We start from the raw sequence: 27,208 nt of genomic DNA on the forward strand, positions 1-27,208 counted from the left end.
TCCCTTATGACGTTCAGCTTCACCCTTAGAAAAAATTGACTTTCTGTAAACTTTGAATAATAAAATTCTGACAGCTCAACTGTGACCAAAATATTTAAACCCCTCAAACAAGCAGCCACCAGGTGTTGCTGTAACCCAAATTTTCCATCATGCCTTAAACCCTCAATTCACACATCAGCATGTATATATGTCCCTGGAATTAGAGTCATTCCATAGAAGATTCAGCAATTAAAAGGTTTTTAATTAGATCCAGATGTGACTATTTACAATTAAAAAGAAAATCAGTCAGCTCAAACATTTCCACATTCAATTAAAAACAAACTTAGTTTTACATAAAAGTTACACTTTACATATTCCCATTGTTTAGCATTTAATCATAAACTAATTTGTGCTTAAAAAAATAGCAACCTATAATACTTTTATATTTAAAATTTCTTTCAAATGAAAGGAAGACAAGATATACAGAAGCATCATTTAAATCCATATCAACCTGTACACAGTATAGAGAACCCTGTACGCTACTGGCCTGATGAGAATACAAGATTAAACTCTTCCATGGTTTCAAATTAACTCCCTGTTGACCGTTTATACATTTTCTGACTCGTTTTGGTGAATCCCTGATCTACACTCACAGCAACTTACATTTAAGACGTTAATCAGCACGACCTTAATCCGAATGGCTACAGAATGCATTGCATGTTCGATCTTTAAAGGGAAGTACAAAAACCCATTAAAAAAAGTATAAATGAAGAGGGATTATCCAGATCCAGAGGTCGTGGACTCTGTGTTGGCTCATGCGGTGGATTGCAGAAATCAGTGATATGAAAAAAGAAGAAGAAGAAAAAACAAATCCTATCGTCATTTAGGCATTGGGTATGTTGGCACAAGGGAAAAACACCAACAGCCTCCTGACTGGCACCTTTTCCTATAACTAGCTTGACGCTTATGGCCACCTCACATCACGACCACAAACACAGGCAAGCCAAATAAAAACAACAGGCTCAAATAAAAACCGCCACTACTTCATGTGATCCAAATTACAATATAAAATAGCTTGTGCATTACAGAATATTTAGTAATTAGATCTTTCCCAGTTTCTTTCTAAAGTATCACAATAGCAGTCTGTACACACTTAATATAAAACACACAATATCCCAGAGATGTCCAGTCCTAAAGCACAAAGTCCCAGTCTTCACCCTCCAAAGCTCACTGGATGCAGCGTTTTGTTCCTATAATCTATTATTACTGTGTGAAGTATTACAGATCATCATATTATTATTGATATTATTGTATGTTATTACATTAACAAGATGAGTTAGCTTTCCTATGTACAGTTAAAGAAGAAAAAAAAAAGGCAACACAGATGAGGCCGCTTGAAAGTTTGTCACTCGATCCGAGTCCCTGAGGGGTCCCACACGGCAGCAGGGCGAGAGCGCGCCCCGCAGGTCCTCTGCCACCTTCACACTTCATTGGCACGTGGTCCCCCCTGACGTCCGGGAGAAATACTGCATCTGGTCTCCGCCCACCACCACTCCGGTTCAGCGAAAGCAATGCGGTTGAGAGGGCGATGGAGGGCAAGCGAGAAGCAGTCCTGCTTTGAGCGAATTCCAGGCCGTTCCCTGATCGGCTATACAGTACATTCTGGAAATCTAAAAAGGGCGATCCGTCCGCGCGGGGAGCAGCTTCTGGCCACTAACATCTTAAGTGCTTCATTATCCACGAGTGGCCACACTACGGCCGATGAAACCTAAACAAACAAGAGAGATCTCATGAGGCGTGAACAGACGTAATCCTTAAGCCTTTAATTAAATCAAATCCCAACAAGATGCTATTTATGGGACACAGTTTTCAGCAACATCCACTGATATAAAGATCTCATTCTATATGTCTGTGTCTATAAAGGGGGGATTTAAAGTGATGCATCCATCATCACTACAGTTTTATTAATGAGCAGATGAGAGCAAAAGTTATGTATCTTATAACCTTTACTTTGATATGTTTAGGCTGAGAAAAAGAAAAAAGAATTTGCTTCCTGACTTATGAAGTCTCTCAAAAACATTTTTTTTTAATTGGTGACTGTTTGCCCTGCGATAGACCTGCGAGACACACACACACACACACACACACACACACACACACACACACACACACACACACACACACACACACACACACACACACACACACACAGACCCCGAGCGAATTCCTTATAGCTCTGCTCCACAACAGCTCCTAAATGCATCTGCTGCACTCTGTTGCCATAGCGACTGAGTGTGACTGAAACAACAAAGAGTGCAACATGAAGGATAATAATGTCTTGACTCATCTGATAAAAATATACCTTGTGTAAATTCTGCTCTCTTCGTGAACCTCCATTTCAGTGCTCTTATAATCGTTGAGCTCCTTCCGGATGGCTGCCTGAATTAAAAAAAAAAAAAAAGCAGCTTATTAAAATGACAACACATGCTGGAAATATATGACTGTTGACTGAAATGTGTTGGGTGGGTGCACTGATGAAGTTTATCATGCCCTCCTCTGCTGTCTAACCAAACCAAATATTCTCAGTTGTCTGTATTCTAATGTTTTCATGTTGATCCGGAATGAATACCTTATCAGCTGGAGTCAGCTTGGTCCAGGGTTTATCTGCCCTCCTGTCGTAGTCCTGGGCGTCCGTCACCTCCACGTACTCGTGGAACCTCAAGATCTTTCTCGCCTGTAGCTCTGCAACGGTGGGCCTTTGACTCAACTACAACAAACACAGAATTTTAAAATCAGTTTCAGACGCGTTAAACACGCGACACGACGCAAGTGGATGTTTGTAGCGGATTCGCTGCTTCACCTTTCTGGTCAGTCGCCTCTTGATCTCTCTGACCTCAGCTTGTCTGTCAGCCTGATTTTTGGCTGAGGAGAGAACAAAGACGGGAAACGAACAGCGGAGACAAATTTAGATTCAGGCATTTAAAGCCTGGTTTGATGTGCGAGGAAAGGTTTCAGTTCAGCTGTTTCTAAAATTAGATTACCAAACAGTAATCCGTGTTTGAAAGAATCTTTTCAAATAAGGTTTTTTTTTTTTTTGGAGCGAGCGCGTGGAAGCTGAAAATGTTGCAAATGCAAAGACGTGGGCAGAAAATTAAAGCGCCGCTTCGCAAATTCAATGATGGAAGGAGGGGGAAGGAGCGAGGAGGGTCTGTGTAAATCCTCCAAAATAAAATGTCCAAGCAGGTCAAGCAGTCACTCTCTCAAACTGACATTTCTTGTTTCAACAGTAAGACTTTTGTTCTGTAGATCTAGATGAGAAGAAATAATCAAAAGGAAAGAGTTAACACTCACGCTGCAGGATGTTTCTTTGCTCAAGTTCCTCAGCGGTGGGTCTCTGGCTCAGTCGCCTGATGCGGAGAATAAATTAAATAAATAAATCAGAAAAAAGGAGCACTATTTTTACACCATTCCTTTACTTTGTCATTCAGATGATAAGTAGGACAAAGATCTGAGAAACGATCTCCTAATTTCTTGAGGACATGCACGTTCGCAGCTAAACGAAACAGAAGGGAGGAGGTAGGAGAAACGCTGCCTTTACCTTGTGAGCGCCGTACCGATCTGGGTGCGAATGGCCTCCCACTGCTCCCGGCTCTGCCAGGTGAGCCCCGTCTGTCCCGGAGGGAGGTCGTCTCTGCTGCTCCTCTCCTGGCTGAACCGGTCCCGGTCCGGGGCCGAGGGCCGGCCGCTCAGCTTCAGGGCCAACGTGTCCTTCCTCTTGACCCTGCTGGCCAGGGCGCCTGTGAGGGAGAGACGCAGCGAAGTCACGCAAAAGTCCCGAAAGCAGAATCACCAAACCTCCTTTAAGGGGGAGAAAACGGCTGCGCTTACTCAGCGGGGGCTCGTCCTCCTCGTCCTCATCCGAGTCTTCCTCTTTGTGAAGTACAGGACCATCTGAGTCACTGTCCTCCCCACGCATGCCATGCTGTCTGTCGTCATCCTCTTCCTCATCTTCCTCCTCCTCTTCGCTGCTATTCCCCCCTGGGATGACACAGACACCAGCGTCACCCACCAGGCACCGGCGAGTCCGTGGCTCCAGCTCCGGCTGGGGGATCTCCCCGTCGTACGCCTCCTCCTCCTCATCATCATCCTCTTCCTCCTCTTCTTCCTCCTCCTCTGAGTAGTCATCTTCAGATCTACCAGAAGGGGAAGTGAATATATTAAAAAAAAATCATTAAGGATCTAGATAAACTTTTTTTTTTTTTTTTTAATTTAGATGATTCAACACAACAACTGTTTAAAACCTCGCTTTAGCTGACAGCGACTCGCGTAGCGTCACGACGAATATCCCCGTTACGCACGGACACAATGTGGAAACTCACAGTTTGAGCGGCTGGATGCTGACCGGCAGGGGGCGGCCGCGATCGCTCTGGTATTCCGGAGGGGTCTCGAACAGCAGCGTGTGCGCGCGCTGCAGCCCGTCCGGGTGCGGCTGGGCCGGGCCCGGGCTGGACAGCGCTCTCTGGATCATGATGTGCAGCGGCACCGGGGCCGGGCGCTGGGGGGACTCGCTGCTCGGGCTCGGGGGGTCGAACAGCATCGGGATGGGTTGGGGCAGCGGGTGCGGGTAGGAGTGCTGGTGGTGGAGGTGGTGGCTGTGTATGTGCTGGCGGGGGGGAGAGGGCGGGATGTGAGTGGGCAGCGGCGGGGAGGGCGGCGGGGGAGGCAACTGGAAGCTCACAGGTAGGCTGCTGTGGTCCTCCAGTGACAGCGGGGAGGGGGTGACGGGGTGGCTCGAGTCCTCTGTGTTGCGCTTGGTGACGGGGGTGGTCCTCTTCGGGGGCATCGGGGGAGACGGCTTGGCCGGCAGGAGGCCGGTGCCGCCCGCGGCTTGCGTGAAGTCACCTGCAGAGGGAATGAACGGTCATCTAATTGCATCAGGAAAGGCGCCGGCCTCATAGATACAGCTTAAATAAGCGTGAGATGTCAGCGAGTGAGTCTTACTGCAGCCTCTTTTGCCGCTGTGGCGTGAGCGCACATGCCTCAGTCACACATGTATTAAGACACTCTGCATGGCAGAACACACGTCAACAAATACTGGGATTACATGTCTGACTGAGCATCAGTGTTCACACACCGTGAGCTGGATCATACGACTGCGCCATAAACGCTCACGGTGCCCTGAGAGACCAGCGTGCAGCTCCAGCCTCGGGGGCAAAAGAGATGCATTCAGCCTACATGCTCTCCACAGCAGACGCTAGGTTATATCATGGTATTGCGCAGAAAGCTTCTAAACAAAGTCCAGACCTTGGTTTTTTTTTTTTTTTCTGCATGCACATTTGTATATCAATTGTTTGGTCCTTGGAGTTCTGCAGAGCAGCGTTAGAGAAGCTTTGGAAGCAGAGCAGTGCTTCAGTGGCAGAGTCAGAGTCGAGCGGGGACAGACTGTCGACATGCAGTAGACTCTATTGTTATGGATTAAATTTCCCTCTCTACAACATTAAGTCAAGCCCTTACATTAGAAGCCCATCGCCTCGGTTCCGCGAGGCATTCATTCATCCATTCACATCCACCCATCCATCCCAGCTGAGCAGAAGCCGAGTGGATTAAAGCCATAAATTTCGCTCGATGCGTTGCAGGCCGCAGCTGGAACCCACTCACGGCGCTCTCTCATTCACATGCCAAATGAGAGACTGCGGCTTTCATCAATACCGTACGCCACTCACTCAGACGCCGTGTCTCACACGTACACACACACACACACAGACTCATTATCACTTCATTATACGCATGCGGCTCCTTAACGCGACATCCGAAGAAAAGCAATCAAGGCCAGTCGACAAGTTGAAAGAACGCACAGGGAAGGAAAACGTGTTGGAAAGGACGTGACATGATGAAGAGCGAAGGCAAGAAAAAAAAAAAAGGGGGGGGCACGTTTGACCCCCTGGTCAGAGAGTTACCAGAGACCATCCTTTTACCTGAGCGCAGGCCCCCGGCCCGCCGGCACAGGTACACAGGCAGGGACAGGTAGACATCATAGTCGCACTCGCGCTTCCAGCAGGACCAGTAGAGAGGAAGCTGAGCATTTTCTCCCCCCTGCAGGGCGGAGACTAACAGGGAGGAGACGGAAGCCTTCAGGTGGAGAGCTGAATGAACGCAGCGGCATGGTCCTACTGCACACGTTGATTACATCATTATCAAACTGCTCTAGGACACCACAATGTTTTGGCCCAGAATGAAAAGTCATTAAAAAAAAAAAACAACTTTAACTGAATGCATTTTCACTTCCGTTGCATTCTGTTAAAGAAAATATATTTCCAATACATAATATGAAGGCCTTAACTTGTCCTTGAGTCAGGTGAAGACAAAACACTTACCAGCACCTCTAGAGTTTCTCTAGCCCATTTTATTAATATGCATAAAAGATTTTGAGAATCAAACTGCAAACAGTTTGAGTGTCTCTTGGCACCGTCTCTATATTGTGACGTCTGAAGAAGCTGCGAGCCTCTCCATCGCTCTGGAGATGTGTGTGTGCAGGGAATCAAGACAGCCAGATGTTGTGTTTCAACTTCAATTAACTGTACTGAGCCGTAATGCAGTTACTGAAAAAGGATTGAAATCGAACTCCAGCCAACGATCTCCTTTCCTCTAAACCCAGAGGAACTACTCCTCCCCGTCTTCTGTCTCCACTTTCGCACACACCTCACGGCAGACTGAACGCTCACTGGGGATGTCAGCACCTCGTGTTCAGCTGGGCAGCGACCCTTGACCTGGCTGCGCTATACCCATATAACAATTTATAATAAATTCTTAATATTTTGTCGACTTGTTCACTTTATTCTCTGAAATATCCAACATATTCAGATGAGAAACGACAGATCTCCCCTTTCCCCATTTCACATCTGCAGCCGAACACCGCGCGCATCATAACTGACGTACGGATGAACGCGATGCCCACATGTGGAAAGGCACAAGGATTTTCTGATGTGCTGCTAAAATAAAACCGAATCAAAGTCGACAGCGTCGACCAAGTGGGAATTAAGGCAAGATCTCAGATGAGACGGCACGGCAGACAACAAACAACAACCGCAAGACTGCATCTGTGGAAGCGGCGGCTCACGGCCACAAGAGTCCCCGTTATCTTCAGAGTGTAAAATACTGGAAAACTAGCAGCGAGAACAGCTCAGGCGTAATAAGTAATTAGCTGGGGAAAAGCAGCTCAAGCTGTTCTGATAACATCATTACTAGGACGTCCGTGTGTGTGTGTGTGTGTGTGTGTGTGTGTGTGTGTGTGTGTGTGTGTGTGTGTGTGTGTGTGTGTGTGTGTGTGTGTGTGTGTGTGTGTGTGGTTGTATTCAATCCATCCCCTCCATCATCAGTCAGTTGCTCACTGACTCAAAACGCGTCCGTCCTGTAAACGCTGGTGGCTTTGACTCCACGCTAAGTGAGTTGACATTTGAGTGATTGTAATGTACGGATGTGACTGTTTCTGTCCACAGCGTGGGACGCAGCCGTTCTGCCCCCCTCCCCCTCCTCTTATCATCTGTGAGGGTATAAAGCCACCACGAGGCCGGACTCACCCAGCATGGCGGCGTTGGCCCTGTTCACCGGCTTGGGCGGAGGCATCGGCGGCTGCTTGGCGGGCTGCGAGGCGGAGGACTGCTGGGTGTTGGTCCCGGCAGAAGACACAGACCGGACGGGTTTGGACGCCGCGGCCGAGGGGGAGGAGTAGTGCGCCGCCAGGTGGTTGGAGGGGGTCCGGGGGGAGGCCTCGGCGCCGGGCTCGGGGGCGGAGCTCATCAGCCACTTGGGAGGCATGACCGACTGTTTGGGGGGCAAAGGTTCCCGCAGGGTGTCTCGGAGAGCCTCTGGGTCTGGGACGAAGTGACTGTCGGACTCTGAAGAAAAACGAGGAACCAGAGACACATTACATATTTAAAGCTGATTCGTCTTCAGTAAATCCCTCCAGCGGTCCATTCACGACCGAAGGAGAAATAAAATGTAAATTCTCTGTCCTCATAAAACCTGTGAAATACATTTTCTATTATTGAATTAGCAAGACCTCATAAAATGCCTCTCTGCACGGCTATAAATGTTTCAGCTCTAAGACTGAGCAAAGAGCTTTTTTTTTTTCCCTTTTTTTCTGCTGCTTCACCACTCCGAGCGCTCTCTGTGGTAGCACTTGTTTGAGAATGGCATTATCTGGGGATCAGCTGTGAAGATAAACAGAGTGGGCGGCTGCAATTACCACCAAAAAAACCCGACCTCCCTCAGCCCGCCCCACGCAGAGCGGCCCCCACGCCGCCGCCGCCGCTCCTACGCCTTTCCTCCGAGCCGCAGCGCTAAAGTTCAGGGTTATTTATTTACAGATTATCCTTTTATCACTGTGACGTCACGCAGCCAAGGAGGAAATAATAAAGAGGCGATCGGCGAGGATGAAGAGCAGAGAGAGAGAGAGAGACAGAGAGAGAGAGAGAGAGAGAGAAAGAGAGAGAGAAAGAGGACAGAAAGCAGGAGATGTGTTAAAGATAGAAAGAGAGTGGGAGAGGGAGAGAAGGTGGCATCAAGGAAAGACAGAAAAAAGGAAAACGCAAGGTGAGAGAGAAAAGAGGAGGGACACATGGAGGAAAGAGGTAGAAAATATCTGCTTTTGTTACAGTAACTCTGTATCTGTATGTATTAAACCATGAGACCATGTCAGTTTGTACAGAGATTAAAAAAAAAAAAAAAAAAATTAAGGACAAAAGATATAATTTAGCGTCAGATCAGTGACACCGGGACGACAGATCTAAAAACAGCCCAATTCATCCCTATTTCTCAAATTAATATTTTCAAGAGAAATCAATTAGCGATGGCTCATCACCAATTATCGCCGAGCTGACGGAGTGAGCGTGAAAGGGCAATAACGGGCGAAGTGAGGGAGCCTGGGTAAGTAGGAGAGGAGGAGAGAGGACGAGCTATTCCCTCATGTTCCTGAATAGGAAGCGGAGCTGGAACAGGCCCCCCGGGAGCCGACAGGAGCCCGTCTATATCGGGGAGGACGGCACATGAGCGGCAGGAGTGACGGCGAGAGGAAAGATAAAACATACATAGACCGAAGTCACCGGCTGTCTTCAGATGAAGGAGGTCGAGTCCTGAACTGTGCGGCTTTATCTTAATGCGGTAAAAACTCAACGGGGACTTTCTGAGTGCTGCTTTTTCCAGGTAGTGGAAAAATCCCAGGTGCTGTCGGGGAGGAGAGATGCTGGCCGAGACTCACCTCTGCGGGCCCTGCCCTCCTCGGCAGACGCGTGCCGGGGGAGGGTGGGCTTCCAGTCGGCTTCCGCCGGCCGGCTCCTCCTGCCGTCCTCCGACGGGGCCTTCTGCAGCCCCGGCCGCTTCTGCCCGTCCTCGGGGTGGAGCCGGCCCCCGCGCCGGCCCTCCTCCATCTGGCCGTGGATCTGGCCCTGCCAGGCCGCGTTGGGCTTCCACTCGCCGTCGCCGTGCGGGCGCGCCGCCATCCCCCCGCTCCTCCGGCCGTCGTCGTGCGGCCCCATGCCTCTGGGGGTCAGAACGCCGCGGCGGTCTCCGTCCAGGGGAGAACGCCCCCGGTGGTCGTCGGGCTGCGCGAGCCACGCAGGGGTCATCCTGAAGTCTGAGTCGAGGGGCAGTTTGCCCTGGTTGCATGGGCTCCTGCCACTGCTGATGAGCCCCCCTCCCCCTCCCACCCCGACCGGCAGAGTGTGGCCATTCTTCACGTAGGACGGCTTCGCACTCTGTAGATCGGCATCTGAATGGGTCGACACAAAAAAAAAAAAAATGGAACGATAATTCTAAATCATTTGAGTCATTTGCTTCTCTTGAGGTGTGTTTCCTGCTGATTCCTGGTCTGGGTTCAAATACACATGCAGTCACACACCAACGAGCATGTCTGATTCACAAACAAACCCAGCACGCAAGATTAACACAACAAAAAGACAAGACAAGACAGCAAAACGCAAAAAGTATCAATTTAGTGAGGACAACTGAATACTGCTGGTTTTCTTCTATACTGCTTTAAAACACAGTTTTTGTCTTGTTCTCAAAGATTTCCAAAATGAAGCCGGAGTTGTCTGCATGGTCAAAAGACGCAACAGCGCTTGACAGAAAAACAAGGAAGGTGCCTCTAAGCAGGCTGTGCAGACAGAGTCAGTGTTTGTTGGTGAGATGAAGGAGCAGCTGTAGGTTTTATAAATGGGCTTCTGCTACAGCGGGGACGGCACAACACTTGCACAAACCCCTCTCAGAGCTATTCTGCTGCAGGGCACAATTCGTTCCACTTTCGCTCAGCTCTGGAGAACAGCATGTAATTTTAAACAGATATCGTATTACTTTGAAAAACTAAGAGGTGAGAGTAAATTCGCCTTTTTGGTTTTTTTTGTTTTTTGTTTTAAATACATCTCAGACACCTGCCGGATGCGGTGAGCGTGTTCCCACCACCGTGTACCGATGACTTAACTGTACTGAGGATGTGGGAGGGATGGCCTCGGGCCCTGCTGCTGTCAGGAACAGACACCAGTGTGTAAAGAGATCAGATGAGTCACGGGGAGCGCTCTTACCATTGTCCGGGACTTCTTTCAGCACTCCTTGTTCTATGAGCTCCTGTCGAGTGCGCCTCGTCGACATCTTCCTCTCCAGCTCTGCCGGCGACAAACAGCGTTTACACACCGCGTTTGTCTGTGAATAAAAATACTTTGTGCTCCAGGATATAAAAGGTTGGAGTTCGGAGGTGATCACTTGGACTGCGGCTTATTATTTTATGTGCAGTGAAAATATCAGGAGAGCCGCGGTGGCCTGTAACATTTGGCAGGAACAAACAGGCCGAGGAATTTGGATGAAAGTTGGATGTAACCGATACGGCCTGCGAGAGCGGAGGGGCGGGCTTCGCCACAAACAGAGCCCGTTTACAGCACCAACCTTCAGAAGTTTCCTTGAACTTCTCGCTGCTTTTCTTCTTCCGCCACTTCCACGGTTTGAAGATTTTGCCCAGGGTGGAGAGCTTGCCTTTGCGCTTGGGAGGGGGAGTGGTGCTCCCCACGCCGCCCCCCTCTCCCACCATTGTGCTGTGGTGCTGCTCAGCTTCATCATCTGCAACAGAAAACACAAATTCCACTGTTTTATTGAGCGCCGACGAGTGATTTTGACGTCCAAAGCAATCCACCGCCACACAGAGATGAAAGAATAAAAGATCTCTCGAAAGGCACATTTCTACCGACGGCGGAGCATTTCTATTTTAACCGAGCTCATCTGCTCCCTTTGTATGGAGGGCCAGCCTCATTACGGCTGTTATTATCTTTAGCTGTTAGTTCTCGGGGACGGAGTGTGCTTTGGCATGGCGATGCTGAGAGCTCACGGACTCCTCCACACATCCACGGCTAACAGGAGAGGCCTGACGCTGGCGCACGGCCAGGATCTCTCACTGTCAAGTGCTCGCATTCCTTCGCTGGATGGGAGGCCGGTGCCTTATCAGCCCTTCGGTAGAAAAGAGGGGCGCGCACGGCTGCAACCGCAGGCGGAGGGAAACAAGACCGCCGGTCATGATGCGGTACGTACGTGGAGCTCGCAGCGGAGACGTGAATGCCGATTTTTCGATTTTCCGGCCTCTCTGCTGCAGTAATGGTTAAATACCCCGGGCTGAGTGACTGACGGGCCGTCTGACGGAGCGCCGAGCTTTGACGGCGTTTCAGACGTTCGCTGCAGCTGCTGCATTCAGCAGACATAATATTTACCAGTGGAGAGAGAGCAGCGCCGGCTTTAAAGCATCCAGGCCCATGCACACACACACACACACACACACACACACACACACAGGATGTCTTGGCGACAGCGATGCCTCGCAGCCTCATTCCCACAACAATATGCTCTCGCGCAGCACCGAAGGGGCTGACTGGGGAGGCCAATAAATAACGGAGGAACACAAAAACAACAGCACTGTTATTGCCGGATAGAAAGTGATTCTTAATTTGATGAAGGGTTAGCTGGCTTTGGACCGGCTCTGCCCAGAGCTGGCAGCGTTTCAGCGTCCTGCTAAAGGACGTTTTAGCGTTGTGCACGGCTGCTGACGCAGGATTCAAACCCGTCTACCGCAGCTGAAGGACAGACGGTTCAACTCCACAGTGCTGGCTGGGTAAAATCTGAACTGAACGCTTACGCAGAGCTCAGGAGCCTGGCGGGCAGGGAAGAAAAAAACGTTTACCGAGGTAAAAATCTGATTTATCCATCCTCTAGTCACAGTGTCGACAAGTTATTTGAAAAACAAACACAAAAATATACCTGGATGAGACATGCTGAGTGTCCAGCTTCCATAGCGGCGGGACCTGAAACAGCATGCCATGAGGAAGCAGGGAGCACTCAGGAACCCCCCACCCTCAGAAAATCCTGCGTATATTCCGGAAGAATACTCCACCGATCGGGGAAGGAAAAAAAAAATGAGCCGAAAGAGAAATTGAAGAGATGGGGTCCAGACTAGAGTAGAGGGGGGCCGGGTTCAAAGGACATCTCCGCACCATGGAAATCCAGCTTATCTTGGAGAGGTAGAAATCTGAGGATTCAGACCAGCTGCCATAACATTCAGATTAAGCATTGCTTAAGGCTTTTTTTTTTCCCCCTCTGTGATCCAAAACTGGGGTTTGCACCCACAGCACAGAGTTCTGTCAGAGAAGCCTGAGCTCCGGTGGCTCAGCTGAAGCCAGCGAAGCGGGATAAGAGCTGGCGGTGCCAGGCCTGCAGCCTCCAGAGCGCCGCGGAGATGACGCTCGCAGCCCAGGACTCAGCCCAGGCAGCAGGTTTCCATTCCAAAAAAAAAAAAAGATGACAGGCCGTATCCTGAGTCAGCCTATACATTAAAATTCTGAGCTCTTATGAAAGTTCTCCATCAGTTAAAAAAAAAAAAAGGAAAAAAAAAATTATCACTTTCGGGGTCCATTCAAAATCGTTCTTCACAGATACAAAGAAAACTCTCCAGCACGTCATTGTTTCAGCTGTAGTGAGAAGACGTCTGGTGTGTGGTGACACTACAGCTGTGAGTGACTGTGGGATACTTGGGAATGGGAGGAAAGGGTAACAAAAAAAAAAAAAAAATAGAGTGAGAGAGAAAAAGTAGAGACATTACGTGGTGGCGGCAGTGGGGGGGCTGGAAACAGTCACAGAATCAGGGTGGAGTGCCGTTTCCTCCCAGAGAGAACAAAGACAGCCTCTTCCTCTCACGCTCGGCAGCACGGCTCCGCCGAGCAGCTCGTGGAAACGCGACGCTTCGAGGTACGCAGGGTGACACCGGCCAACGCTCACGGATGACGACATGGAAACACTTCAATTCATAACGAGGCCAAAACCAGAGGACTCGACTCACACTCCGCTATCAGGAGCCCTGCCAAGACCGGGCATAGCCAGGAAGTGAATGTGTGTGTGTGTGTGTGTGTGTGTGTGTGTGTGTGTGTGTGTGTTCCTCCAACAGTTTACACCGAGGCCACACCTCCTGAACATCTCCCTGAGAAACCAGATTTCCTTCCATCCTCATGATTCAATGAGTCACTTCAGGCCCGATAAGGTGAACCTGCGGTTAAAGGAGATTACTCTATCGCAGCATTGTTTCAGAAAAAAAGGGGGTTATTAGTGTCCCAAGGGGCATTTCAGGAGAGCTGCAGGGGGCATGTCAAAGTGTGATGTGATTTACATTGATCCAACATAAATGAAGAAGAAATACTGTACGTTTAAACGATCCACCTGAAGTTCAAGGATAATGTAACAAATAAAATGTTTCTGTATCGACAGAGAAGAAGAAAAAAAAAACCCTGAAATCAATAGAACTGTGAATGAGAGGGCATCAGAGTCACTGAGAAGAGACAAACACTAGTTTAAAACAAATTCAGTGGCGAATTTTCAATTAAATTAAATTAAAGTCAAGTATTCAGAATCTGATGCGTGATGCTGTATTATGAAGGGTTTCCCATCAGAACTGTTTTGCTCTGGTCAAGAAGTTTTTCACCCACTATTATATATTATGCCACCTTGACTGGTCCTGCTTCTCACACAGTTCTGTTTAATGATACTCAAGTTTCTTGTGCATATTTTCTTTTCTTTAAACAAACAACAAGCAAAATAACAGCGAGACAAATAAATGTTTCCTTTTTCTAACACTGTTAAAGTCAGAGCAGTAGATTCACTGAAGCATGAAAGACAAAATACTGAGTAATTTTGCTTGAAAACAGTTTGTGTTGTCCAACGTATGAGACCCACTGAGCACGAGTGAGTAAAAACATAGTAGAGACTCATCCACGTGATCTGAGTGATTTAACATTCCTCACTGAGAGCGAGAGAGAGAGAGAGAGAAAGAGAGAGAGAGAGAGAGAGAGAGAGAGAGAGAGAGAGAGAGGGAGAGAGAGGACTGAAGTTGATTACACAATTTGACACCCTCGTCGCTCTTCTCTGCCTTAATTCCACAGAAAACGATCAAACCGGAGGATTATCTGCTGCTGTCCATGTCGGCGGCAGCAGGAAACACACAGACTGCACAAGTGAGTCCACAAACTCACCGCCGCCGCCGCTGTTGTGTAGCTGTGGGTCCTGAGCTGGGGTCTCCACACCGAGGCTCTGTCCCATGATCCAGCCCCTGAGGGGCCTCTACCTGTCCTGCCCCCAGAAGCGAGCCCCGAGCCCCGGACGGACCAGCAGCCACACCTGCTTCCCCTCCTCTCCAACAAAACGCCACAGAGCCCTCAGATCTTTTCTTCTCCTCTGTGTTTTCTCTCATCTCCTCCTCCTCCTCCTCTCGTCAGTCCCTCCCCTCCTCTTGCAATCTTCTTAAGACCTTCCCTCCTTCGGACCCCCCTCTCCCCCCCCCCCCCACCCACTGACCCTCCCTCCTTGGCGCAAAGCGCAGGTCAGCATTCAGTGAAAGATGCCGACCATTCCTGGGAGAAAAGACGGGCTGTGTTTTCAATTTGATGTGCGCTCCGCGGTCTGTGCCACGGCGCGATGATTGCATCCAGTACCGGATGAACAATGTCAAACATGCAAAGTGCCGTTGTGGGTCTGAAGATTTGCATAATTGAGACCGAACCATCAAATGAAGCGATTTAACCAGTCCAGAAGAAAGCAGCTCTGAAGCCACAGAAGCTCAGACCGCTCAGAACAATTATCCCCCCCCACCCCACCCCCCGCCCAACACACACGATACAGTAACGCCACACTGCTTATTAACCCAGTCTGCATCGCACTGAAAACCAACGAAATCTCAATACAGTGAGTAACAAAGACAAAAGCGGAGGAACGGAGCCCGAGCTGCTGCTTCCACTCTAAACAGGAACCCTGAATTAATTAAAGGCAGTGTGTTAATGCAGTCAACAAGAGGATGAGGGGAACAGAAGACGCTGCCGTGTCTGCATCTGCTATCTGTGCTAATATTAGTTTATGTAGCTAAACTCGGAGTGGGCGTTTATGATGCTGCTCACCTCCCTTAATGCCTCCAGACACTACTTTTACACACATCTCTCATCACAACTTTAACAGACTTGGAGGAATTGATGTGACTTTGAAACATGTTTGCCAAGGAGAGCCGTCCTGTCGGAGGCCTGAGTCCCGAACACAGAGAGGCTCGGGGAGAAAGGAGTGCAGTGTGGATCAGACCCCCCCGAATCACTGCTTTGATTCCCTTTCAGGTTTGAGTGTTTTCAAAAACCAGTGCTGACTTCTCCTCGGAGGAATCCAGAGCACCGAGCTGTGTCATTACGCCCGGGCAGATCAGAGTTTTCTGAGCGTTCTGGCTGCATCTCCGGTTGTTTCTAAAGATGGCGAACGAGTGTGTTCAGCATGGTTCCTTTTCTCTTTCGCTCTCTCTCTCTCTCTCTCTCTCTCTCTCTCTCTCTCTCTTTCTGTGTGCCCCACATACAGCCTCCACACCGGGCCGGCTTCCAGAGAGAGCCGAGCCAATCCGCATGAGCCTAGAACCTGTTGGCCTGACCTGGATAACAGACTGGGCCAGGCACACCGTCCGAGTCAGGTACGCACACACACACACACACACACACACACACACACACACACACACACACACACACGCACACACACGGCATGTCGAGAGAGGAGGGGACTGACCCATAAACAAAGGTGTGATAAAGCTCTGTCACTCACGGCTCTGAAATGCCGTCATACACACACACACACAGGAGCACAGAGGTCCAAAAAAAAGAAACCGCCCAAAACAAATAATGGAAAGAAAATAAATACAGTTAATAAGTTGTTCTAAATTTCCTCAAATGTCAATCCAGTCCTTAAAAGCAACAAACTATTGGACGTGTTTCCGGTCACTCGGTGAAAGGAACAAGTTGCAGGGTGCGGACTGTAACAGGTGATTCTACAAACAGGAACTGCGTTAATGAAGGCCAACAGGTGACGGCGGATCAAAACCTCACAGCCACCAACAAACAGCTGCTACTTCCTTTTCCTGCACAGCTGCTGGACTTACAGGAGAACAAAAGCCCGAACACGGTCAGAACAAAGCAACGAAGTTTCAAAACGCCGAAAATCGTGTTTCCAAAGACAAACTCACTCAATCAAAAACCCCGAAAACAAGCCCGCCTTGGTGGATGTTGAGAAGACGTATGGCTGCAGTCCTGAGTGGCTCGTAAAGTGTGCGGAGGCTCGACAGACCCCATAAACACAGTGGATGTACAGCTCTGGCCGCAGCATTAACACTGCACTTAACAGACCACAAAAAGTAACTCAGTACTCACCACGATTTTCCATTACAGAGTTTGAGGCACACCAATCAGCGGTTCCTGAAAAACAGCAGCCGGAGCGTCAGCAGCAGTTTAGATGAACCAGGCGAGCTGCAGCGACTATTCTATTTAACTTCAGCTTTGTTACGTCTGATTTTTTTTTCCAACACTGTAAACTTCATCAGCAAGGTTTACTTCCCCATCGGCCATAAATGACCGTTACAGTGAACGTACCAGAAGCTTCTGAATCACCAAACTAATGGTCTTGGAAAATAACTGGAAGATAATATTTACTCAAATTTGAATTTTTATCCCATATTTTTTCTATTTTTTTTTTCAAGAATAGAACAAATCTTTAAGAATTCATTCCCTGACTGAAATATAATTTAAAACAAAACGTCAGACAGTCAGCCATGCTAATTATAAATATTATGCTTCCCAACGCACACGCCCAATCCTTTATATTACAGCTGATTTGCTAAAATATAAAGTAAAAAAATATAAATGCAACAGTTATGTTTCTTGCTCCTATTTTTCAAGAGCTGAAGTCAAACATCGAAGAGTTTTTCTATGCCAATTTCTCTCAAACACTGTTGAGAAATTTGTCCAAATCGGTGTCAGTGAGTTTCTGAGGGAGCGTGTAGCTGGCATGCTGACTGCAGAAATGTCCACCAGAGCTGTTGCCCGTGAATCGAATGTTCATTTCTTTACCGTTAGCTGTCTCCAAAGGTGTTTCAGGAAAAAAAAAAAAGTCTAAGATCTGTGAGTTAAACTCATGAAAAATAGGAGCAAAAACAAATGTTCAGCGTAATACTTTCATTCATATCACAGCTTTGATAACTAAGGTTATATAAAACTTGGAAAAAATGCAACAAAATCAACCAGACAAGCAAAAAGAATTCTAAAATTAACTGAATTTTTTAAAGAAAAGACTAAATTTGAAAAAAACAAATTAAATTATACTATACACAACAAAAGTCAAATTTCAGGCTTTGCAATTTGGTGTGAATCCTTCATTCATTCCTGGTGAATCAGAGTAAATAAAGCCTGGTGGACGTACAGTGGAGTAAGTCATGGGTGTCGTTGGTCGAGGTCCTCAGCAGACGACGGCTCCACCCATCTTCAAACCCCCTCTGACAAAGAAGAACACACAGGTGACAACATGGTTAGTCAGAACTGGAAAACATTTGCAAAACGAAGGGGAACCGAAAAAAAAAAAAAATAAAAATGGATGGGTCTTCCTGGATCATGAGAAACTGACATCTGTTACTGCACTGAAATATCCAACATGACAGGGCAAAAGCGTTCAAGCATCCGACTGAGTGTGTATCAGGACAAAAAGGGCGACAGAAAACCAGCACAGATCCTCAGAGACTCCAGAGTGTAAAAAAGCATCTCAACACACATTTGGTTAAACTTGAGGCTCCACAGCTCAGCTCCGGTCCACTAAACGGATCGCTGCAGGGTGTGGATCCCGTCAGAACGCTCTCCTGACTCCCGGGTCCAGGTGGACGACGCTGGACTCACGTGTGAACACTCCACACACGCCTGTTATGCAATAAAACACCTATCCAGGCCAAACGCCTCACTTCACAACTGATTTCACCCTTTCATTTACCTGAAGTGGGTCACTTATGCTCAACTGAAACAAATAAAAAAATATAACTTGATTATTTTGGAAACAGAGCGAGCAAAATTTGTGGAATTTATCTGAATATGAAATCAAAATCATTTCTAAGATGTGTCTTATTGATGACTCGACTGTCAGGTCGAAATGGACGGGAAGATTTTGCAGTTTCTGAAGCTGCTCAATAAAGTAGAGTCTAAAGAGGCTGGAAAATACGTAATGAGAAGAAGAGCGGCATCGTCACCTGAGAGAGACTGAGGCTGTCATGGGCAACGCTTGACAGACAAAAAGCCAAAGTTTCTCCTGTTTGGAGGGAGTAAAAAATACAAACTTTGTGCAGGTTTATAGAACTTTGCCTGAAATCTAACATGACAGAAGTTGATGTAACAAAAGTTGTATCTGTTTTTATTTCAAAGTAATATAACTAGGACATCTTCACACCGTGAAGTCTCAAATGTTTCTGCCTCAATACTCTGGGATCCACATCGTTTTAGAGCGCTGAAACATTTGCACTGCGCAAGAAACCACAAAAGCAGAAGTGTGAGGAAAAAAATGACCGGCTGGAGTTTTGACCTCAAAACCCCGAACCTTAAACCAAACCACGAACTTCCTTCAGCTTCTCTTTTAATGTTACTGACAAGTCGTCCTGCAAGGTTTCCTGACCCAGCTTCAGCCATGCTGCCTTGAGTCTGAATCTTATAAATGAATGACGACAAAAACAGAAAAATATTCTGCTTTGGTTGTAAGATTGCACTTTTAAAATGCAATTATTTTTAAATTGCAATTAAAATGATTATGAATGTAATCAGTGACCAACGAAGCATACTGTACAACAATCTCGAGATTGTGGATCATAAACCGCAAATTTAACCACAAATCTGTTTTCACTCATACGGCTACATTGGTCTCTATTCCTCTTCCAACCTGATTTCACAGACAGGTTCAAAGGTGAACTTCCCTCTCGAAAGCAGAAGGCCCAGAAGTGACGCTCTGCATTGAAGTGGTTGATAATCTTCCCTAAAAACTCATGAGACTGGCTCTGAAGTACGGCATCGCGTTGATCATCGTGCAGCGCAGCGTCGACACCGCTGAGACCAGGCAGATGCATTCATGGTCAGAGATGACATTTCTTACACTCCCGCCCTGTGCCACAGCCCTGGCTGGAAGTCTGAAAATAATCGAGCGGAGCGGAGAATGTTCCATGGAGAGGGAAAAATATCTCTCAAGTTTGAGAGCGAGGAGGCAGTGAGGGGGTAGACCTACAAATGCAGACGCTTTCCTGGCAGCTGAGGCATGGCCCGATATGATATATGTGCATAACTCGTCCATGCGTGGCTGCACGGCAGAGCCGATGCATATAAAACAAGGGGAGGGAGAAAATAAGAACACAGATACATCCAGACATAAAACATTTGTTTCACTTGCTGTTTCTATCTCGCTCACAGGACGGCCTAGTTCCTGTTTGGCGTTGTTAACCCTCCACCTGCCCTCCATCGTTCACAAGAGATCAATATGGAGGCGATGAGTCTGTCCAAACAGAGCCGGACCTCTGTCCGTCAGCACCTCGCTGACAGCCGCCAGATCGAAGAAGACAAGATGCAGGCGGCCAATTAGAGGCGGCGGCGCCCAATTAGAGCCTCATTATTCAGATAGAGGAGTTAATGCATGAGGTAAACTTACAACAGCACCTCATCAATCACTGCTGACCACAGCTCTATAGCACGAGGAGGGAGAAACTTTGCTTTAAAAACTTCACATTAACGCCCCCACATCCCACACCGGGACATCGGCTGCTCCGTAGAAGACGATGCCAGCTTGGATTCGGCGCCCGAGCCACCGTGCCACAAAAAACACGAACCAAGAATAGCCGCCGTCTTTCAGGTATGTGAAAGCAATCGTTTCACGGGCCGCCTAGAAGTTCCCGACCGTGTAATCTTCTTGCGGGGCGCGCACACACCCTCGCTGGCGCACTCTGCCCGCGCTGATTCAATTACGACGGGAGCGGAAACGGCGGCAGCTGGCTGGGCAGTGCCATCCTTAAATAGCAGTTCGCCTCTCACTCCGGGGCTCCGGCTTTTGGGGCACGAAAAAAACCGCCAAGTCAGATGAAGAGAACTGTTACCGCCACACTTACATTTCTGGTCCACTTTTCAAGTGATTTTCTTAAAAGCAAGTAAAGAATGTGGAGAATTACTCTGAAGTAAAGTATACTTACTGGTCTCCACAGTCACTCAGTCCTTCTTTGCCCGGACGAGGGAGTCTGTTCCCAATCCCGGCTGGGTGGGCGTCATTGCCGAGCCTGCCCCAGAAAAGCGCCGCTCACCGCAGGGACCGGTGGCCCACTTCTTACAAGACGCCCAAAACCGCTCCTCGCCTCCTCTGAAACTTTTCTTTCCTCAGCGTCCCTCCACCTGCGTCCGGGCTGCGCCGCAGGACGAACCCGAGCGGCGCTTATCTCCGCACAGCACTGTCCCCACAAACAGCACTGCCAGCGGGCTGCAGAGGAGCAGGACGCCTCCGCTCGAGGCGGTGTCTCAGGAGGGAGGGTGGCTGGACCCAATACATCCAGCAGAGAGCTACGGAGGAATTCCGTCCACAGTTGGGTCTCATCTGCGGAGTAACCGAATCAATCAGCCTCGGATGACAGCCGAAACCGCTGTGGCTGCCTCCTAATGGTCCATTAAAGAGGGGAACTTCCAATAGGAAGTGGAAAGAGGAACAGCTCGAGCCATGAGGCTGCATTTTTCTCCATCAGAGGAGCAAATTGACCTCGAGAACTATTACCGACCAGATACAATCGGAGGAACTGCACGTTACTTCACAGCAGAGAAGAGAAGAGTGGAGAAGAAGAAGAGGAAGCTCCTGAATCGAATGTACCTACACACACTGCAACAAATACACACACACACAAACACACACACACACACACACACAGCGCGGATATCAGGATTCTGAACGTAGTCACTCACTTCTCGTGCTTTCCAGCAGCAGGTTTTCTGAAAGAACGTGTGAAAGCCTGCGCCGGGATTGACACTTGTAATCTGAATAACTTACTGCGTTCCTTATAGAAATTTCCGACTCCGTCCTTGGAAACAGAAAACCCTCAACAGGCTCTGCCACAAAAAGATTTCTGAATTGATCAGAGCCGTGCAAATGCGGTTTCCACTGAAGCAAATGAGAAACCCAGTCCATCGCATCTTCCATCTTTGCCCTAACAATCCCTGTCCTAATTAGATCTAAATGGGAGCGCGGGTTTCTAATTGCATGGTAGAGATAGGCTGTCTATCGTTTAACCATTTTCTGTCCAGAGGCAAAAAAAAAAAAAAAAGCATAAATTACCTGTGAGGAGGACCCGGACTATCGCACACGAATCATCAAATGACAACGCTGCTGCTGCCGGCAGCAGGAGGAAAACGGAGCCGTGTGCGAGGAGGATTCAGCACCGACCAGCCTTCCTCCTCCCTCTCTCTCTCTCTCTCTCTCTCTCTCTCACTCTCTCTCGCCTGCAGACTCGAGATGCTGCTGAGTGAATGAGGGACCGGAGTCAAACCAGCTGCAGCGACTACTACAATCTCCTGTTCCCAGCTTTAAAGTCACAGTATACATATGGTATGTTAGGGGAGAAAATGCAATCAACACATGGGGGATGTAACACATTTACCATATGAAGTGACATTTACGCAGTTATTCTGGGAGCAAAAATGACTCGCGCATGTCTGCAGAGCTGCATGCGTCCAGATCTGCATACATATGTGTCACGTATGCCACTTCTATGAGCACGCACAGATATGTACGTGCTCGGCAAAAATGATGGGGTGTAATGATTTTGCCCTCTCTGTTGACTAGCAGGTTCATTCATTTAACTGAATAAAAATATCAATACATAAATACATCTACGTTAGTGAGCATTTCTCCGTTACTGAGATAATGACAATAAATTTTATTTAAAGGCACCTTTCAGGACACCTATAATCATTCTACGAGGAATAAAATAGGTATGATAAAAAAGGATGAAACAACAAAAACATACAAAAAAGTCATGGAGGCTCAAACAGGAAGGCATGGATGAGATTGGTGGGTGTATGGGGGGGGGGGGGGGGGGGGGGGTAGAGGGAGCAGGGAAGAGAGTTGCAGACTTGGTGACGTTATTTGTGTGAGTTTGAAACGATAGCGTACCGTGGAGGATGACACCCAGAACCTTAACCTGAGGGGAAACCGAGGGGCTGTCAGTGGAAAGTGAGAAGCTGTCAAGTTTAGATGAGGCGGATTCGGTGCCAATGAGAAGGATTTCAGTTTTATTGCCGTTTAATTTTAGAAAGTTAGAGGTGAACCATGACTTTATTTCAAACAGACAGGAGGTGAGGGAAGGGGATAGGACAGGGGAACTGGGCTTGAAGGAGAGATAGAGCCAGTCTTCGGCAAAGCAGGGGAAAGAATTTTGAACTTACAGAAGCTGTGGCTTGGGGGGAGGAGGTAGGTGATGAAAAGGAGGGGGCCCAGGACAGAGCCCTGGAGGCCGTTGGAGGCACTGAGGCCAGAGAAACGGACTAAATCCAGAGCTTGTCCTTTGGTTTGTGTCAGGAAGTCAATGTATTGATGGAGTCCAAAACTGCCGATGCACGATAAAAGGTCTCTGTTGAGGGGCACAACACTGTTGTCAGTGTGTACGTTGAAGTCTCCCAGCAGCATTATGCTAGACGATAGAGTGGAAAGTTGAGTGAAAAGAGTGGTAAAGTCAGTTAAAAAGTCAGTGAGGGGCTTAGGGGGTCGGCATAGAGTGGCAACAATGGGTCCAGGGAGTGGGTCCAGGCAGCTTAGACACAGCGCATTCAAATGAGCTAAACTCTGGGACGGACAAAGGCAGAACTTTCCATTTCTCATGGTAAATTAACAATGAGACCTCCTCCAGGACCAGAGCAATGGGGATGTAAACAAAGCCAGGAGGAGTGGAGCCATTCAGGTAGGAGAAGTCTGCAGAGAAGATCAAGCTTACAGTCAGAGAGGAGATCCTGGATGAGAGAACCCTCATAAGACCTCAGATGATGAGCAGACTGAAGACGTCGCTTGACAGTAGCCAGATGGGATAATGCACGGCCATCGGCAGCCCTGCCTTTTGCTCTGGAGGAGTTGTCTTGATGAAAGTTCCTGCAGGATCTAAGATGGATGGTAGTGGTTCAGGCATGAACAGAAAAAGAAATATGCAGACCAGATATAAAGCTAACTGGCCCACGTTGTGTCTGCAGCAGTCAGGTGGATCAGTGGAGATAGGTGCTAACTAGTGTTGGCTACCACACTCATAAAAACACAGGAGCAGCAGGTGGACAGATAACAAAATGAAGGTGGACGCTTCAACTTCCACTCAAGGATCAATTGAGGCTGCAAAAACCATAAAAACACATAAAAAGATACTGGTGAACTGAATGTTCGCTCTTCTACCATAAGCCATCTCTAAATGCGTTTCAGAGAATTTGGCAGTACATCAACTGGCCCCACAAACAGGACACTACAGGACCTCCACATCCAGCATCTTCACATTCATCTGAGACCAGCCAGCCAGACAGCTGCTGCTACAATCGATTTACACACCCAAAGAATTTCTTCACAAACTGACAGAAATGCTCTGAGGGAAGCTCATCTGCACGCTTGTCATTGGGTTCTCGACTCGACTGCAGTTCGTCATCTTAACCAACTCGAGTGGGCAAATGTTCCCATTCGATGGCGTCTGGCACTCTGGAGAGGTGTTGTCTCTTCACGGATGAATCCCGGGTTTCACTGTACGGGGCAGATGGCGGACAGCGTGGATGGCGTTGTGTGGATGAACGGTTTGATGAACGGTGACTCAAGGTCCATGGTGGCGATGGGGTGAGGACATGGGCAGGCGTATGCGATGGACAACAAACACAGTCGCATTTTGAAAGAGATACGGTGATCAGATCCTAAGAGACGTATTCATCATGACCTTCACCTCATGTTGTAGCATAACACATAGGATCTGTGAACAATTGCTGGATTCCTCATATTTTTGTTCAGAGTGCGTTTAATACTAAAGCCTGGATTTGGTAAACTTGGGTTAGCGTTACGTCACAGTTTCATTATTCACTATACAACAGGTAATACTACGACGTACCTGATACCACAAAACTTTGTTATCCCGTACAGCATTCACATGCGTCACTGGCATCTTCAGGAAAAATAAAACAGAAGATCCAAGACTCAGAAACTTATGTGCTCGCTATGGAAGTAGGCAGACTAAGTTGGTCATTTTAATTTTAGCTAGAGATTGTGTCAGGATTACCTATCTTACAGTTCCGTTGCATATTTGCTGTTTTTATTAATAAAAACAACACTTTCTGAAAACACCTTCGATGTGCAGTGTTCCACCGTGTCTGTGTAAACAGGGAACACACAACTTTTCTGCAAACTGCAGTACTGCACTTGGGCACTAGGGTCAGAGGAAATATTCTGCAAGCAGATCGACTGTGCAAGATCTCAGACTGCAGCTCACGTTTTAGAATTCAACGGTACTTCACCAGCAAAGTTCACAAATACTACAGCATCATCTGGGTCAGCAGCCACCAGGTACTGAACGGGCCACTGAGGAAAGACAGGCTGAGAGTTCACATCTTACTGTTTGATGCAAACACGCATGGTTGTAGTGCAAAAGCACATCAACGACGAGTGGCCTGACAGGCAAACAGCAGTGTTTTCAGCATTTCCGTGTCAAAATGCTGCAGTCTCCAATTGAAACATTTCTGAGACAAAAATGAGGCATTTTCTGGTTCACGAGTAAACAGAGAAGACAGTAAGTATTTGAATGATGCGCTGATGGTTCAGCCTAAATCAGAGTCCGACTGCATGCTCTGACCATGCCAGCCAGCAATGTTGGGTTGAATATGGGACCTCCTGATGTTTTTTTTTACATTCAACTGTAACCAGTAAAGCTCGCTGGAGGGTTTCAGTTTGAATTGTGGTTTGGCTTTATATAACCTGAAACTGTTGTTCGTTATGTTATGACTCTGTTTTGTTTGTATCACAATTACGAGTTCAGTCATGAAAAGAAATGTGCTTCTGAGAAGTAAGAGTTTTACCCTCTACTTATTTCTTTAAAGACCACAAGAGAAAACAACACTGCATTGCCTGATCTGAATACATCAGAAAAATGACCTGCCCCACCTTCTTAAGAGAAAAATTACTATGAAAACATGAAAATGAAGTGAAACGAGAGGAGGGCATTTTGGACACAAAGAAGAAGAAAGGAAATATGTGGCAATGCATAAAAAAACAATGCAATAAAATCAATCTTTGACACATCCAACGCCAGAACACCTTCCTCCTATTATGCAGTTTCTGGAAAATAATATTAACACATTCTCTACTGTACTTTAAAAGAACAAAAACTTCAGAATATATTAATTGGTATATGAAAGAGTGATTTATGAAAAAAGGCATTAAACACGGATTTAATAGCAGTTTGTGTGTGTGTAACATTCAACAGGACTTTATGTGTACATACACACGGAACAATGATGCGTTCACTGTTCTGGTTTTCTGAATCACTGAGAAATATCTCTGACTCGCAGTGCAAGCTTCTTATACTAAATAAAACTGTATTCAACCATTTGTTTTAATGTCTTTGTTTCTCTAAGTGTGACAATAATCTCAACAGGGCAGCTGAAGCGCTCTGGATGGATCTATGCGGTGAAACAGATGCAACCCGTGAACGCAGCATCCTCACATCCAGGACGCGCGCAGGGCGTCTGCAGCGTTTCACTGGAAAATAATCTGCAGGGGTGTTAAAAGAAGAAAACGCCAAAACCTCCCGCTGCATCCTACAGTCACGAGACCGCCGCAATCATCGACACACACACACCATCCACATCCTGTCGGTCACGCCGCATCCTTTGTTGTGCGCGGAGCGGCGCATCAGTGGAAACCCGGCATCGGCAGCAGCGGGCTCAGCAGAAAACGCAGCCAACGCTCATCGATCCGCGAAGCACCGGGACCGTGCGGGGCAGCTCACGCACTCCCGGGCTCGGAATAGCGGGCTTGTTTTATCATCCGCCAAGTTTGAGCGCAACTTGCGCGTTATTGTCTGCGCAGAAATCCCCCCGAACTCACCGCGGCTCCTCCGGTCCTCTGCGGTCAGCAGCGCTCGTGCATCCCTCCCGGTTCACACCCTTCCTCCTCCTCCTCCTCCTCCTCCTCCTCCTCGCTTTAAATCAGCTCCTGCCGATGTAAAAATAGCCTCGCGGTCATTTCTTCACCTCACACTTTCCCCCCTCTTCCAGCAGCGCCCGGTCCAAACATTTTTACGCACCAACCGGAAACCGTCCCGAGCGGAGCATGCCGGTCCCGGTAGTTCCCGGAGGGAGCCGCAGCTCCCCGGCCAGCCTCGCAAACACGCGTCTCCTTTGTGTAGTGAAGACTTCAGGACCCATCATGCACCGCGGCGGCCCCGGGAGGAGGGGGTGGAGGGGGGGGGGGGGGGGGGGGCACATACCGTTATATTGTCCAGCGACTCGCTGCGTTACTGAAGAATGCAGAGTTCAGGGGGTTTAGTGCGCTTCTCCGCATGACCCCCCCATCCCGAAAATAAACAGAAAAAGATGGCTCCCCACACGAAAACACAGCGTGCCTTCACACCAACCCGATCACCACATTTACCCCCCCACTTTAAAACTCATTTGTTTTGCGGATATCATTAAAATGCACCTTTCTTCTCCAAATGAACTCCAAGAGGTTTTCATCAGTCACTGCAAATTCACACTCTGTGTGCAAAACACCGAGGTTTAGAGAATTAAGCGTGCTATAGTCCAGACATTGTGCTTTAAGATTATGAATGTATTTCATCTGTGGATTTTACAACTCAAAG

At 47.9% G+C, this 27,208-nt stretch overlaps 1 protein-coding gene across 4 annotated transcripts; it reads right to left on the reverse strand.

Moving 5' to 3' along the window:
- Nucleotides 1-223: 223 nt before the first annotated feature.
- On the reverse strand, nt 224-26,486 carry phactr4b (phosphatase and actin regulator 4b). Of its 4 annotated transcripts, none has more exons than XM_030102739.1 (16): nt 26,455-26,486; nt 17,770-17,842; nt 16,725-16,769; nt 10,912-11,082; nt 10,554-10,634; nt 9,236-9,745; nt 7,557-7,874; nt 5,955-6,086; nt 4,359-4,881; nt 3,868-4,172; nt 3,578-3,776; nt 3,331-3,386; nt 2,840-2,901; nt 2,609-2,746; nt 2,342-2,418; nt 224-1,747 (listed from the first exon to the last, which is right to left on the reverse strand). In XM_030102739.1, exons 3-16 carry the CDS (start codon nt 16,735-16,737, stop codon nt 1,732-1,734), a joined length of 2,601 nt encoding a protein of 866 aa, XP_029958599.1. In that variant the 5' UTR covers nt 16,738-16,769; nt 17,770-17,842; nt 26,455-26,486; the 3' UTR covers nt 224-1,731. The 4 variants fall into 4 exon arrangements, with proteins under 4 accessions (XP_029958599.1, XP_029958598.1, XP_029958600.1 ...); XM_030102738.1 differs by lacking the exon at nt 26,455-26,486 and adding an exon at nt 21,676-21,756; XM_030102740.1 differs by lacking the exons at nt 16,725-16,769; nt 17,770-17,842; nt 26,455-26,486 and adding an exon at nt 12,268-12,403 and having other exon boundaries at nt 4,359-4,642; nt 4,718-4,881.
- Between the last annotated feature and the right edge of the window lie 722 nt (nt 26,487-27,208).

This window comes from Salarias fasciatus, chromosome 11 (genome assembly GCF_902148845.1).
Source record: "Salarias fasciatus chromosome 11, fSalaFa1.1, whole genome shotgun sequence".
Classification (NCBI taxonomy): domain Eukaryota; kingdom Metazoa; phylum Chordata; class Actinopteri; order Blenniiformes; family Blenniidae; genus Salarias; species Salarias fasciatus.

Coding starts and splice junctions, on each gene's coding strand:
- phactr4b (XM_030102737.1), bottom strand. CDS start 12,328: ATGGCATGCTGTTTCAGGTCCCGCCGCTATGGAAGCTGGACACTCAGC. Junction 4,173..4,358: donor AGCATCCAGCCGCTCAAACT/GTGAGTTTCCAC, acceptor CCCTTCTGGTAG/ATCTGAAGATGACTACTCAG. Junction 2,902..3,330: donor GCAAAGAAACATCCTGCAGC/GTGAGTGTTAAC, acceptor TTCTCTCCTCAG/CCAAAAATCAGGCTGACAGA.